At 48.7% G+C, this 15,610-nt stretch overlaps 1 protein-coding gene across 41 annotated transcripts in view; it reads right to left on the reverse strand.

Annotated features, from left to right (window-relative positions):
* Positions 1-2,434: 2,434 nt before the first annotated feature.
* Positions 2,435-15,610, reverse strand: part of Clasp1 (cytoplasmic linker associated protein 1) — a 227,789-nt gene continuing 214,613 nt past the window's right edge. For all 41 annotated transcript variants that reach the window (XM_040738743.1, XM_040738742.1, XM_040738752.1 and 38 more), the window contains 3 exons: positions 10,694-10,900; positions 8,688-8,804; positions 2,435-5,101 (listed from right to left, as the gene is read on the reverse strand). In XM_040738743.1, coding sequence (XP_040594677.1) covers positions 5,015-5,101; positions 8,688-8,804; positions 10,694-10,900 — 411 coding nt within the window. In that variant the 3' untranslated portion in view covers positions 2,435-5,014. The remainder of the gene's footprint in view (positions 5,102-8,687; positions 8,805-10,693; positions 10,901-15,610) is intronic.

Below are 15,610 nucleotides of genomic sequence, written 5' to 3' on the forward strand. Positions count from 1 at the left end.
AGAAGATAACTTCCAAGAGGCAGTTCTCACCTTCCAGCCTGTGGGTCCCCGGCTTTGTGGCAAGCCCCTTCATGGGCTGAGCCATTTCATCAGCCCTAACTAAACTCATTTTGAAAAGCATCAAGGACCTCACAAAGGATGTCGAGTGCTCAGTCACCCTTACTGCTGATATGAGAATGTCATAAGCATGAGGGGTCTTCAAGCCAGAGATTCTCACCTTGAGACCTTGGCAGTTTCAGGGGATTCAGACCCCTTCTGTGACTTCCTTCCAAGAGCAAGAACAGTTGGAGGTTCCATCCCTGCTCCCAGTCTGCCGTCGTCCTAGAAGAGCAAGCACTGCCTGGCTGCCTTCTGTAAAAGGAGCAGCAATGGTGCTGGGCTTAGAAAACCACACAGAGAACACCAAGTCCATCCTTCTGCTCTCAGGGTTTTTCCATGCTTGCTAATGAATAATGGAACCCGAGCATTTGGGGAGGGGTGCGGGTGACATCACCACCCTGTGTACTTCAGTCCATGGAGGGAGCTGAGCAGGTGACCAGCAGCCAAGAGCTGCTCGACATCACCTCTAAATCCCCACAGCACTTCTGCCAAGTGGTTCCTTTCCACCTCGTTCTTATGGGTGCTCACTACACGGCCTAGGCTGGGCTTGAACTCACAATTCTATCCCAGCCTCCTTTGTGAGATCCTGAGACTGGGCTCTATCCAGGTGTTATTCAGCCTTATAAAAAAGGGGATTGTGACACTTGCTATGCCATGGGGGAACTGTGAGGACACCATGACCCATCAGATAAATTAGGATGATCATGAAAGATGAGATCCTCTGTCTGACTCTATTCCTGAGAGTTATGTAATGTAGAGGGTTATACTCAGAGACAGGGGCAGGGGCACCACTCAAGTGAAAAAGTTCTCGCCTTGCAAGCACAAATACCTGAGTTTGTTCCCAGAAAAAGTCAAGCACAGTAGTGTATTCTTGTAATCCTAGTCCAGGGGAAGTGGAGATAGGTGGATGCCTGGGGTTCTTTGCACAGGCAGCCTAGCCTGCTTAGTGAAATCCAATCAGTGAGAGAGCCTGTCTCAAGCTAAGTGAACAGCATGTGAGGACCACTACCCGATTGTCCTCTGGCCTGCATGCACACACATGTGCACACAGAAGCCCCTCAGGGAATGCAGTAGTGGGGACGGGAGTCAGCGGTAGTAGATGGTCTCACTAGATGAGTTCCAGAGATGGACTCTACCACTACAGTGGTGACATTGGAGCACCGAGTGAACTTAATGTCACTGAAATACACTCTTAAAGGGCCAAGATGGCTCAGCAGATAAAAGTGCAGAGTTCAATCCCTGGGACCCACACAGTAGGAGGAGAGAATTGTCTACACACAGACACACACACACACAAAGACACAGACAAATGTCAAAATGGGAAATGTTACAATTTAACAAGAATTTTAGAAGTCAGGGTTTTAACACGGTTCAAGGAGAATGTGGACCCACCACATCCTGTCCTCTCTCCTAAGACCACACTACTGTTGGTCCCTAGCATCCGGTGCCAGGCCTTACCCTAGGTCCAAGGGCTGCAGAGCCAAGACAGTATATGGGATAATACTCATCTTCATCCGGTCTGGTCCAGTCTTGGAGCCAAGGTCAATTTCTTCCCTGCTCACAGGAGACACTGGATAGAGGAGGGTTTTCTGGACAGTTGAACCTCTCTTAATTTTGAGACAGGGTCTATGTAGCCCTGGTTGTCCTGGAACTTATATAGACCAGCCTGGCCTTGAACTCACAGAGCTCTACTTGGCTCTGCCTCCCAAGTTTTAGGATTAAAGGCATGCACTACCACCACCTGGTTTATTTTTTCTGAGATAGGGTCTGCCCTCGCCATGTAGACCAGGCTGTGGACTCACATTGTTGCTCACAGAGATCTACCTACCTCCTGAGTGCTGGGATTAAAGGTGTGCACCATCAAGTTAGGCCTTGGTGTTTTGTTGACTGCTTGTAGCACTCCTGGACTCACTATGTGGCTCAGGATGGCCTTGAACTCACGAATAGAAAACCTCCTAGAGTGCTGGAATTAAAGGCATGCCTGGTCTTTTTTCTTTTTAAATATATTATTATTATTGCATGTGCATGGGGGAGATTCACACCTTGGCCCTCAAGTGCAGGCTGGAGGACAGCTCGCTGGAGTCTGTTCTCTCCTACATTTGTGTAGGTTTGGGGATCAGACTCAGGTTGTCGGGTCCGCAAGGCAAGTGCCGTTACTGGCGGGGCTACTTGGCTTTCTCAGGTTTGACCCGTTAATGTCACTAAGAGGTCACTCTCAGTGTCTTCGTAAACACAGCAGGATGATGGCAATCTGACAGGAAACTGCAGGTCACCTGAGGGTCCTTACAGTAACACACGGAGTTTTAACTGAACTGTCGCATATTCCAGGGCAAACTCAAGGTCTTTTTTTTTTTTTAATTTTTGTTTTTTAGCAAATCCTAAGCACATTATTAACAACAACAAAAAAAATCTGTACATTTGCCATGATACACTTGGAAGGTGAAACAAATAAGATATAAATACAGATATGGATGTAACATGAAAAAAGCCCCCAAAAAACCCCAAACAAACAACACCCAATCTGGGGGCACAGGGACCATGCGTGTGAACTATTTTGGTGGCGGATTGTTTTCAGAGCAATTATTTCTTCCGAACATTGTTAGCAGAGTCCTGGCTGGGGGGTCTACAAAGTTCTGATCTGCCGTCTTTTAAAGTGGGAGTTTCCGTAAGAGTGGCAGAGAAAGAAACAGAAGATGTCTGAGACAGACCTGTCGCGTTACCTGCACAGGTGTTGAAAAGCTAGTGACCCATAGGTAAGGCGAGCCCAGGCCGTCTGTGGGCACCAGGTCCGCCTGGCACACGAGTGCACCTGGAGAGCGCCTGTCCAGCAGAGGGGGGCAGCTTGCCAGGAAGCAGGAAATCAGATGAGCAGTCCCCCCTGGACGCAGGGTAGGGGGTTTCGAGGCCCTGGATAGTCAGATAGGTGGGAGTTGGGCACAGTCCTTCAGGGACGAGGTGCTTTGAACAGAGTTCTTTGAGGAGGTGGAGGCAAGGCAAGGCAGCTGTAGCCATCAGGGTTCCGAGAGCGCGCAGTCGCCCTCCGTGAGGCGCCGTCGCCCTCCGTGAGGTGGTGGTGGCAGCATGCGAGTCTCCTCAGCATTGCAGGCAGCAGTCTTCAGAGTGAGCCCAAGAGACCTGTGAAATGATTGTACTCTCTCTACTCAGGGTGAAGAGGGCATGTGACATTCGAGGCTAGCCCTTTGTGAGTGCTGTGAGGAAATCAGGCAATGCTCTGAACTGTCCAGTTTCCGTGGGGGCCTGGTGACCATCTGCGGGGAAGGGGACTCCAGAGAAGGGTCCTTCTAACTGCATTAACCCTAACAGAACTCCTAAGTAACCTGCAGGTTGCACCATTCCACGAGGCAGTGGCTACAACACTGAGGGACTCTAGTGGAGGGTGAAAAGGAATTTCATTAATGAACTCTCAACAGACAGGAGTTTTTTCTTTTCAGCCCAAAGTCAAGTCTGGTCCTGCTGTATTTTGATTCCAAACCAGTCAATAACAGCAAATCCCATAAAATGCACCCCCGAGTTCTCTGAACAGCAGCAGTGGGGCAGTTACATGTGTGAACCACACACACACACACACACACACACACACACACACACACACACACACACACACACACACACAGATAAGGGCCTTCATTTTCAGTGTATTTCCAAATACAGCATTGGGCTTTCCCAACCTCTCTCTTTTTGATTGTTTCTTTGAGACAGTCTCTAGATAGCCCCAGCTGTCCTGGAACTAACTCTAGACCAGGCTGGCCTAGAACTCACAGATATCCACCTTGCCATTGCCTTCCAAGCGCTGGGATTAAAGGTGTGTGCCAACCCAATCATTTGGAGGGTCAGAGACTCAGTGCCAGAGTCAAGGCTAAGAACTTAGGTGCCCAGCCACTCTTTTGACCTCCAGTAGTTGAGGTGGGCTCTGCACTGGAAGAGTGCATGCTTTGCTACAATTTACACCCCCAAAGTGTCTCTTGCTGGGCTCATGGCCCCTAACTATAAACCACAGTACTTGCGAGGCTACAGGCAGGAGGCAAGAGGATACCAAGTCCAAGGCCAGCCTAGGAAAGTTTGCATGATTGCATTAAAAATTGTCATTTGGCTTGAGAATTGTACTCAAAATACATTTAGCCAGACACTACCTTAGTTCCTACATCAAAAGACCTTCAAGAGGTTAGGCCAGTGATTCCCTGGGAAGGAAACACAATGTAAGCCTGTTTCCAATCTCGGCATTCTGTAGTCACCTTTTATTTAATGCAACCATGGAAACTTGGTGGCATTACTGATCCTATTTCCAAAGACAGGGCAGTTAGCTCCTGTCTGCACAAGAGGCCAAGCTCATTTGTTTGTCATGAGGCCAGCTCCAGGTTGCTGTCCTTTTCTTGCCCAGACTGCAATCCCACTTTGACAAGGTCTCTTTAAGACAAAACCTAAAGACACACACAGCCTTTCCCAGTGTCAGATGGAAAATAGGTGGTGGTGGTGGGGGGTCCTTGTCCCATCTGACCACACTCTAAGAACATAAGCATAAAGAACACACAGCAACACCCCAAACCACCCCAAGTCTGTATGGACTGAAGAAATAGGCTACTGTGTACCAAGCACTGGTGGAGAGCTCTGGGTTCTAAGAACTGTGCCCTCCATGATTGGGTGATGTCAGCAGGCGTGCAAGACACGTGTAAGTATGGCTCTTCATTTCTCAGTCCTTTTGTTTCTAGGGAGACTGCATCACAGGCCTTGCTTCCGTTACATTCAATACCAGCAAAATTCTACACAAAAGCTGGAAGGGACCAAAATACTGATTGTAATAAATTATGTGTGGCCTCCTCGAGTGGACTGGGCAGCTGATGGAGCTTCTCAGAGGCACCAACCACCACTATGTGTTCTTCACAGACTGGCATGGCCACTAGCTGTGTGTGGACACATCAGAGGAAGAGCTGCTGTTGCTGTTGGTGGTCTGGGCCCTTTTTATGTATAAGTTCAGCAGCTTCATCTGTAGAGAGAAGAAAACGAAGATGAGTGAGCAGGGGAAATCAGTAAGAAGCAGGAGAGAGGTCTGCGGTTTGGTGCCTGAAGACAGTTGGTGCCCAGATGCTCTGTTGGGGTGCTGTGGATTAGCTCAGGGTACACTGCCAGGGCTGCTGAGGAAGGTGCATGGGGTGGGGCCGACACAGCACAGAGTTAAAGCCCCCACCTGTGCTGCAGCTGCCCCTTCCCCCAGGACCCCCTACAGACACCTACTGATGCCAGCCACACCTGAGATTACTGTGGTTGACTCCATGAAGCCTATCATGGCTTTGGTTTTCCCCAGCACTGTAAAAAGAAAAACAACAGCAACAGATAACGTTCAGCATGGTGTGGTGGCTGGTGCCTGTGGCAGGAGGGCAATTTTGAAGCCAGTCTGGGCCACAGAGCCAGACGATATCTCAAAAATCCCAAAACACTGGGGTCAGTGAGATGGCTCAGTGGATAAAGCACTCCTGAGCCTAATGAGCTGAGTTTGATTCTTAGGACTCAAATCCAAAGCCGGCCATGTGGTACTGGCATAAACACTTAGGCACACGTGAATCAGTAGAGTGGCACAGAACCCGCAAGGAACCCTTCCCACAGATATTTGACAATGGTATCTAGACTGTGACGAAAGAAGATTATCGTCACAGCACACGACGATGCCAGGGGGTGGATAGCTATCCACAACAGAATCAAGTTTAACCTCACCTAACACCATAGACAAAAATGAACCCAAATGGAGCCAGCTAGGTATCCAATAGCAGAGAAATCATAAAGAAAATGTGGTTCACATACACAATGGAATTTTTTCAGCCATAAAGAATAACAAAATTATGTCATTTGCAGGAAAATGGATGCAACTGGAGATAATCATATTAAGGGAATTAAGCCAGTCTCAGAAAGACAAACACTTTGCTCTCGTATGTGGTTCCTGGAACTTACATGGGAGTATGAAATCATGTACATATGACATGACAGTGAGGCAGAAGCAAAGCCACCTGCGGTGGGGGACAAAAGGGACACACAGGATGGGAAGGGGCAGAGTTAAAAAGTCCAAGTGAATCACAAACCTGAATCTAAAAGATCTAAGAGCTTAAACTCTGAAACTCACATGAAAGCTAGGCAACAGTTTCATGACAGTGGATGTGGTAATGCTTTCTGGAATGGGACCCTAAAGATCCAGGAAACAAGAAAAGTAGACAAATTTATCTTCGAAATTAAAAATTGTATGCCACAAGGCACAATTAACAGAGCAAGAATTTATAACCCTTATGAGGGAAGAGGCACGAATAAACCATATATATCAGAAAGGGCTGGGTGATACTTTTAGAGTGATTCATTTGTAAGCCCAATTCCCTTTATGGATAGGGTCTTGCTGTGTCATTACCACTACCATTTTTCATTTACAGTCAAGAAAGCAATCAGACTGGGCGTTGGTGGCGCACGCCTTTAATCCCAGCACTCAGGAGACAGAGGCAGGCGGATCTCTGTGAGTTCAAGGCCAGCCTGGTCTACAGAGTGAATTCCAGGACAGGCTAAAAAACAATACAGAGAAACTCTATCTCAAAAACAAAACAAAACAAAAAGAAATCAATCGGAGTCAGGTGTAGTGTCACACACCTTTAGTCCCAGCACTCAGGAGGCAGATGTATCTGAGTTTGAGGTTAGCCTGGTCTATAGAGGTAGTTCCAGACCAGCCTTTTCTATAGAAAGAGTCTCAGGCCGGGCGTTGGAGGTGCACGCCTTTAATCCCAGCACTCGGGAGGCAGAGGCAGGCGGATCTCTGTGAGTCTGAGGCCAGCCTGGTCTACAAAGTGAGTTCCAGGACAGCCTCCAAAGCTACAGAGAAACGCTGTCTCGAAACCCCCCCCCCAAAAAAAAAGAAAAGAAAAGAAAAGAAAAGAAAGGGTTTCAGGACAGTCAGGGCTTCACAGAGAAACTCTTTCTGGGGGAGGGGGGGGGAAATCTGATCAGAGTCCTGGTAGGAAGGAGGTAAGATTGGGTCAGGTAAGGGTGAGTGTATCATCCACCAATCCATCCATCCATCCATCCATCCACCTCTGTCTCTGTCTCTCTGTCTCTCTGTCTGTCTCTGTCTCTGTCTCTGTCTCTCTCTCTCTCTCCATTCACTCATGTTATTCAGGCTAGCCTTTAACTCAACCTGTTCGTCTGTCCATCCAGAGTCTCATGTAACTCAGGCTAGCCTTTAATCATGTAGCTGCAGATGATCTTGAATTTCTGATCCTTCTGACTACCTGAGCACTGGGATTACAGGTAAAAACTACCAAACCAGCTTTACGCAGTGTGGGGGTGGAACCCAGGGCTTTGTGCACACTAGGCAAACATTCCCAAGCCTCATCTACCTCACCCCCACTTGCTTCTGTTGCCTCTTTCCATGTGTCTTCAGAGTATGTCCTCTGGGCTACTGGTTCTCAACTATACAGTTTTGCTCTCGGGGGACAGCATGTGTAGACCCATTAAGGATAATGACCTTACAATTAAAGGGAGAGCTACTGGCATGTAGATGGTGGTTGGGGTTGCTGGCCAAACTTCTGACACTGTACGGGTGAGCTTCCACAAGCAAGTGGCCCCAGGGTCGCTGGGGAAATAGGCCATCGCTGCCCTGGCTATGATGCAACCCAGCAGTGTCAAAGCAGCAACTGTCCTGCATGTTTCTGCTCAGACAGAAAGCAGGGCACTCTGGGCAGCGTGCACCCTCAGCAGGCTGGATAGAATGGCCATTCTTGCCCCTTAGGGAATCCCGTCTCGTGGCAGGGCATCGTGAATACCGAAGAGTAAGGCTCTGGTTATGGTGCTCCCCAGCTGTGTCAAAGTGGCAGCCCAACTTGAAACACACGGCACTAGAAAATTCCTCTCACAAGGAGCAGGGTCTGTGCCCCTGGATTCTGCTCTCACTGGCATGCTGAGTATATGGAACAGAGTCTGAGGTGCAGCAGGCCCAGGGCGAGGCTGCCATTCCCACTGCTGATGCCCACAAGGCACTTAACTCTAGTTTAGCAATTCGTTCAAGGATGAGGTAATCTTAAAATTATTTGTGTGTGTGTGTGTGTGTGTGTGTGTGTGTGTGTGTGTGTGTGTGTGCGCCTAAGTGCACGCCACAGAATGCATGTGGAGTTTGGATCTCTCCTTCCACCTTCATGCGGGTTCCAGGGATCAAACACAGGTTGTCAGGCTTCATGACAAGCACTTTTACCCACTTAACCAACTTGCACACCCTGAGGTAAATTTCTTTAGTGATTCCATGGGGAAGGGCGTGGAGAAAACCTGGCTTCTGGGCAAGGTTATCCTTGCTCAGTAGACACCCTTTCAGTAGGTATGCTGAAAGTTAGGCTGTTTTTTTAAAACCAGCTAGAGTAGCTAATGGTGTGCCTGTCATTCGGCACCCCCTTCCCATGGCTTTACCACATAGCCAGTCATTTTCACCTTAGGGAAAAATGCCTTCTGAGAAGCAGACAGCTAAACACACCCAATGAAAAGAGCTGCCACCAAGGGGCTCACGATGAGCTGGCGGCCCAGGTGCGGGCAACAGCAGGTAACACTATACATACCTTACTCCCCGTGAGCTGTGCCAGGTGAGGTTTCAGATCTTCTCCGATTACGGAATAGATTGCCACTAAGCAAAACACGCTGGCCTTCCGCACACTGCTCTCGGTGTTGTCGTAACCCTAGAGAGTCAAAGGGGAACAGAGAGGAAGTCAGATCAAAGCTGTGCCTCTAGCCAGTGCTTCAGTAACGCTTCCACAGACGGCCTCAGAGTGCAACCCTGGACTTGTCAGTAACAACAACATAGATCTCAGACCTGCCCGTGAATCCAGAGAGCGTCTATCTGCCTGGGAGGGTCAGAAGTGACTGGCTGCATGAGTGGCATGCAGGGCAGGAGGACGTGGGTGCCAGGCGGGCTGCTTTCTTACAAGGTGCTGACAGTAGAGATGGCCAGAGGGAGGAGGAATGGAAAGAGAAAACTCTGGGAAGCTGTGGAGAAACAAATGTTTCATCCAGGTTCCTCCTGGTGGTGGAGAGGAGCAAACTGCCCGAGTAGAAATGACTTAAAAGAAAAGAGAGGGGGTGTAGTTCAGCAGGCAAAGGCATGTACTGCCAAGCCTGATGCCTAGGACTCACAGAGTGACAGGAGAAAATGCAGGCCCTCAAGCTGTTCTCTGACCAACATGCATGTACACACACACACACACACACACACACACACACACACACACACATACACACACACAAAACCAAACCAAAAACCAAACCAAACCAAAACCCATTCCTAAAAGCAGATTTCTCTACTGCAGGGACTGCAGGGACTTAGTGTGCCCTTCATGTCCCACCCAAAATGGGGTCATGTGCTTTGCTACAGATAGCCATGACAATGGTACAGCCTTTGTCTTCCCCTCCATATGTGACAGTCTTCAACAGTAAGTCCAAACAAGCCCTGGCAAACAGAAAACAGCAGCATGCAAGAAATGGGAAGCTAGTTTCTCTACCTTTCTTCACTGATGCCCACTCTTGATGTATTGATGTGACACAGCCAGGACACTGTCACCTGCAGCTGCAATGTGGTCCTACCATGTCTTACAGAACACTGCTCATCAGTCTGCCCAGCTCCCTGCCTCTTGGGCAGGAGAGCACTTTATGTGCCCCTTTGGCCCAGGGCTGATCCACAGGAGTTTACTGAAGCAATGACTGAAGGTTCATTCCTTGAACCACAGGGGCTAATTTGGACTATCAGTTATCTTTGCTGCATGTAGGAGCAAGTGGGCTAAGACGTGTTTGTGCAACCAACATCCTGTCATGGGGGCAAGAGAAGTACCTACAGACAGTTAATGGTTGCTGGGAACAGGAGAGACATTTTCTTCAGTGGTGCAGCACTGGCTAGGTGCTCATCTTCCTGTGAATAACCCCCTACCCACACTCCTGTAAGCAACCTCTATGAAACCCACCACGTTGTCAAGGCATATAAAATATTTCTAGTCTAGTCACAAGTGGTCGTGTGTTCTTGAGAGCCTCTGCCTCACGAGCAAAGGACATGGGTAGACTGACTAAAAGGGCTATGCTTGATTTTAATAGATTAAAACAAGCATCAGCTAGAGAACACTCTCACAAAACCTGAGCTTTCAAAATCAAACAAACTAGCAGAAAGTAAATAAATACATGAAAGCAGAAGGAAGGGGAATAGGGCCCTTGGGAGAGGGACAGGAGATGGACATGGTGGACAGACACAACCAAATTCGTGGACTGGAAAGGCCACAATCAAGCTTTTTTTTTTTTTTTTTTTGAGTCAGGGTTTCTCTGTGTAGTCCTGGCTGTTCTGGAGCTCACTTTGTAGACCAGGCTGGCCTCAGACTCACAGAGATGGGCCTGCCTCGGCCACCCTTGAGTGGTGGGATTAAAGGCGTGCACCACCACGACCCAGCTAAACTCATTATTAATATATGTCAACAAAAGTTTCTAAATAGAGGACATGGGTTCCAAGGACAGTGTCATTCATCACTGTGGCTTCCGGTCCGGCCCTCCTCATGCTGAGTGGCTGAGCTGGGCCTCACAGGATGCATACCTGCAGCAGGCCAGGGATGATGTCGACCAGCAGCTGCAGCAAGGACTCCTTGGTGATCCTCTCTACCACTTTAGTCTGCATCTTGATGGCAGCCAGGTTGATGGGGTAGTCGGCTGTCTGGATGATGGGGCACAGCACTTTGATGCACTGCTCTGGGTGGATGGAGCTGGCGAGTGTCGATGCAGCCTCTTCAGCAGCCCGCACCACCTGGAAAGGGACCACAGAGGAGTAAGTGGCGCCTGCCTCAAGAGTTTTGAAAAGGACCGACACCACTCCTGTCGCACTCCAGAAGCCAAGCACAATCACCGACTTCCTCCAACACTGCTAAGGAAAATTAAAAGCAACCTGGGTTGTTGTGTGGCATAAGGAAGTCCAGGCCTGGGGGTTGGGGCCGAAACTTCGGCAGTGCTCTCCAAACGTGTCCCCACTCATATAGTAGCAACTGAACCTGTTTTTACAGTTGCACCCACCACCTAGAGACCTCCTTAGCGACAATGCTTCTCAGCCTTCCCCAGGGTGGTGTCTCAGAGAGGGACCCCTCGGGCAATTCCTACCCTAGCAGTAGAGGATCTCTGCCCTGGGAGATTAGGACCTGAGAGTAAATACTTGCTTAGGGGCCAATAGGACCCTCTGATGCAAAGCCTCCCGGAGGAAATCAGTGTCTTTTATACTCTTGTCCCCTAAGAGGGGCTGAACTTCAGGTGGCAGGACAGGCTCTAGAAGGCCGGCCTTTCCTAGGGAATCCCTTGTGGGAAGCTGGTGCCCAGGTATCTGTGTCCATGATGCTTTTTACCTTGTCGTTTTAATTTTCAGTTAACTAATTATATCCATTCATCTATTTCTCCCAGACTGGGATTTAATTCATTGTATAGCTGAAGATGACCCTGAACTTCTGGTCTTCCTGCCTCTACCTCCCAAGTCTGGGGTTGCACGCATGCACCACCAGGCCAGTTTATGCAATGATGGGATGGAGCCCAGAACTGCATTCAGGCAAACAGTCCACCCGAGTGAACTACATTGCCAGCTCCCTGCTTGCACTTTTCAGTAAGTGCGTAAAATGACTGCCACATGGCTGAGGGAGCAGCTCTGCTCTCTGGAGCCACAGAAGATCCTCCCTCACAAAGATGGAAGTACATGCAAAACCCAGGGCGGAGGGAGGAATGCCAAGCTGTGGCGGAAAGAACTGGAAAGGACTCAGTGTGCTGCGTGGACACACATCTCATAGCAAGGAGGGGCAAGGGCAAAGACACAGCAGATAGTCACAAGCACCTTAGGTAAATGCTGTGTAAACGAAGACAGCAGGTTGCACACAGGCAAGCACTTTCCTACAGTGACAGGCAATTATCACTGATGTGCCGTCCTTTGCAGGGGCAGGAGGTATTCTTAGCCCGAGTATCTCTCCAGCCTACCCTGCTGACTTTCTTTTTAGCTCAGAAGTTATTTTGCCCACTGAGCCATCTTGATGCCCCCAACCCTTACAAGTGATTGGCCCTGGAAACAGCATTTGAATCACCTGGAAAGTCACATGGTAGACTGGGAGGTGGGTGGGGTAGCTGTGCCCAGACAGGCTACTTGTGCTGGGGCAGATTTGGGTCCTGAGGGCACACATATGGATTTCAGTCACTCTGGGGCCTGGAATTAGGTGTTGACTACTACCTAATCTCCACAATCATCTCTGTAGAAGGAGCAGGGCCAGACCTCTGGGCTCCCCATCCATCAGTGGCTAGGTTTTGTCTTCTCTGCAAACAGTGCTCTGTTAGGCAGTATACTCGATCAGTCCCTGGGTAGGTAACGTTCCACAGAGCTGTCAAGGGAAATCCTGCCAAGCTACCGTAGTCAACAGCCATGGCTACTTTATTTAATACATTCAGGACTGGCCATGTTAGTAGTGAGATTTTCCTTGTGAAGTTCCCCACGAGTCAGCTACTCACACCCAGTATGTGATGTCCACCACTACAAAACGCTCAGGTGGGTGGGGGAGATAAGTTGGTAAAGTGTATGATGTAAAAGCATGAGGACCGAGTTTGACTCCCAACACTCACATAAAACAGCCAGGTGAGGTGGCAAATGCTTGTACTCTCAGGGCTGGGACTCAGGAACAAGGAGGCTGGGGGGTTGTGGGCAAGTAACAAGCCTCACTGAACTGGGGAGCTCTATGCCAGTGAGACCCTGTTTCAAATGAAAAGGTAGATGGCATCTAAGGAACAACACTTGAGGCTGACTCTAGAGTCCACACACGCAAACACATACACACAAAAATCTTGGTGACAATACATAAAAAGTTACGGGATCTTTTTTATCTCTTCTTTATGCTTTTTACCCCAAAAAGTTGCCACCAACACCAACCTTCCTGGCAAGGAGATATTGATAGCACCATCCCTCATACAGGGCTCACACGACCTCCTTGGCCATCCCATGCCACACCAGAGAGTGCTTTTGATCATGGTGACATTTTCATGAGAAGTCTTTCCCACCAGGCCCAGCTGGGACCCTCCCAGGAGTCTGGCACTGACTAATGCATTAAGTCACTCTCTTGCCTCTTGTTCTCTGATTGGGAACATGTCCTTGTTCAAGAAAGGCCTTCCCCTCTGAATTTCCTTGGTGGCTATGGTGCTCCTGGCTATGGACTTGGAAGTCTGTGGCTGCTTACTCTCACATGCTTCCTCTCAGGCTGTGTCTTTCACCCAGTCCTGATCAGTTGCTTCCTAGGTGTGGGAACCGAGCTCCAGATTCAGTCAGGTAGGAAAGACCTGTCTGTGCCTTCACTGTGCAGGGAAGAAGGGCAAGGGAGGTTGGTTCAGAAGGGCAGTGTCAGGATGTGGAGGCCCAGAGACAAGCTCCTGAGGGGCTATCTTCTGGTGTGGCAGGGTGGAGTTAGGAGGTGGCTGGTAAGGTTTGAGAAGTGGAAAAGATGTCCCTGGGTATTCTGAAAGCTATGTGGCCCCTTGTTCCAGAAATGCCTGCAGAGGGAGTGAGTGGTATGGCAGACAGGCCTTAGCTGTCAAGAAGATACTTATTCAGTCAGAGTCTCAACTGTCTCAAACTCTATGTTGGGATTAAAAATGTTCCACATTCAGCTGTGTGAACATCATATAACTAGCTATAAAACTTCCATAGCTGGAATTCAGGTGTAGTGACCTGGCAGTCTGTTAGTTAATACCGGGAACTTAACAGGTCTAGAATCATCTAGGATATAAATCTCTGGGCACATCTGCAAGTCTGAGTTTCTAGACTAGGTTAACTGAGATGCTAAGACCCACTCTAAATGTAGGCAGCAGCATTGCATGGGCTGGGGTCCTGGAACAAATAAACAGGAGAAATGTGAGCCGAGTACAGGTTCACCTGTTGGATTTCTGACAACAGATGCAGTGTAACCCCCTCCCTTACTCTCCTGCCTCCATGCCTTCCCTGCCATGAGGGACTGTGAGCCCCAAAACTGTGAGCCAAGAGAAGTCCTTCCTTCCGTAAGCTGTTTTTGTCGGGTGTTCTGACACATCTAAAGAACTAACTGGAGCTACTGGGTGCTAGAGAGCAGAGCTCAGGCCTCCTTCTGTCTCCCTACTGTCCAAACTACCAAAGGACATGTGCTACATTCAGTACCCTCAGTGCGATACACAGTCCAGGGCAAGATCAAGACAGGGTTAGTCTCTCCCCAGATCTCTAAAATATCAACCTGTGGTGGGGGCTGGGTCTTCAGTGAGGCCTGGCTTCTTCCTGGCCAGCTGACCTCTGTACACTCCCATCTGTCCCTCATATCCTTTACCCAACTGGGTAAGTCATCTTTTAAGGCTCATGACTCTGTAGAAGTGTTGGAGGTCTGTGCAATCTTCTTGCTGCCATGTCTCTCCTGCTAGATGAAGAACTCCCTGAGGGAGAGATCTGTCCAGTGTACACACAGCAGTCAGTATGTTTGCCACACTCATCTTTCTGTAATATACATGTTTTTCTTCCCATAGTATACAAGTCAGGTGTTTACATTTTCCAATGGAGGAACTAGCCCAGAACACACGAAGCAAGCAGGACACAAGCCTATTTCCAATGGCCTTATGAAAATAAGTCACAAAAGTTCTGGGGAGTGGACTGGAGAGATGGCTCAAGTGGTTAAAATAGCCTGCTGCAGAGAGTAATGGCCCAATCCAATCCCAGACCTGAAAGTTGTCCTCTGATCTCTACAAGTGCATCATGACACACATGTTATCACACATACACACACACACACACACACACACACACACACACGCTTGCACCCACGCACTTGTGCATACACACACACTCATACACTGTAGAAATACAGACACATACACTCATACACTGCAACAACACAGACACACACACATCCAAACACTGTAACAATACAGACACACACACCTATACACTGTAACAATACAGACACACACACCCATACACTGTAACAACACAGACACAAACACCCATACACTGTAACAACACAGACACACACACCCATACACTGTAACAATAAAGACACACACACCCATACACTGTAACAACACAGACACACACACCTATACACTGTAACAACACAGACACACACACCCATACACTGTAACAACACAGACACACACCCATACACTGTAACAACACAGACACACACCCATACACTGTAACAATACAGACACACACACCCATACACTGTAACAACACAGACACACACCCATACACTGTAACAACACAGACACACACCCATACACTGTAACAATACAGACACACACACCCATACACTGTAACAACACAGACACACACCCATACACTGTAACAACACAGACACACACCCATACACTGTAACAACACAGACACACACCCATACACTGTAACAACACAGACACACACACCTATACACTGTAACAACATAGACACACACACCTATACACTGTAACAACACAGACACACACACCCATA

Source organism: Mesocricetus auratus, unplaced genomic scaffold (assembly GCF_017639785.1).
Source record: "Mesocricetus auratus isolate SY011 unplaced genomic scaffold, BCM_Maur_2.0 Super-Scaffold_100676, whole genome shotgun sequence".
Classification (NCBI taxonomy): Eukaryota; Metazoa; Chordata; class Mammalia; order Rodentia; family Cricetidae; genus Mesocricetus; species Mesocricetus auratus.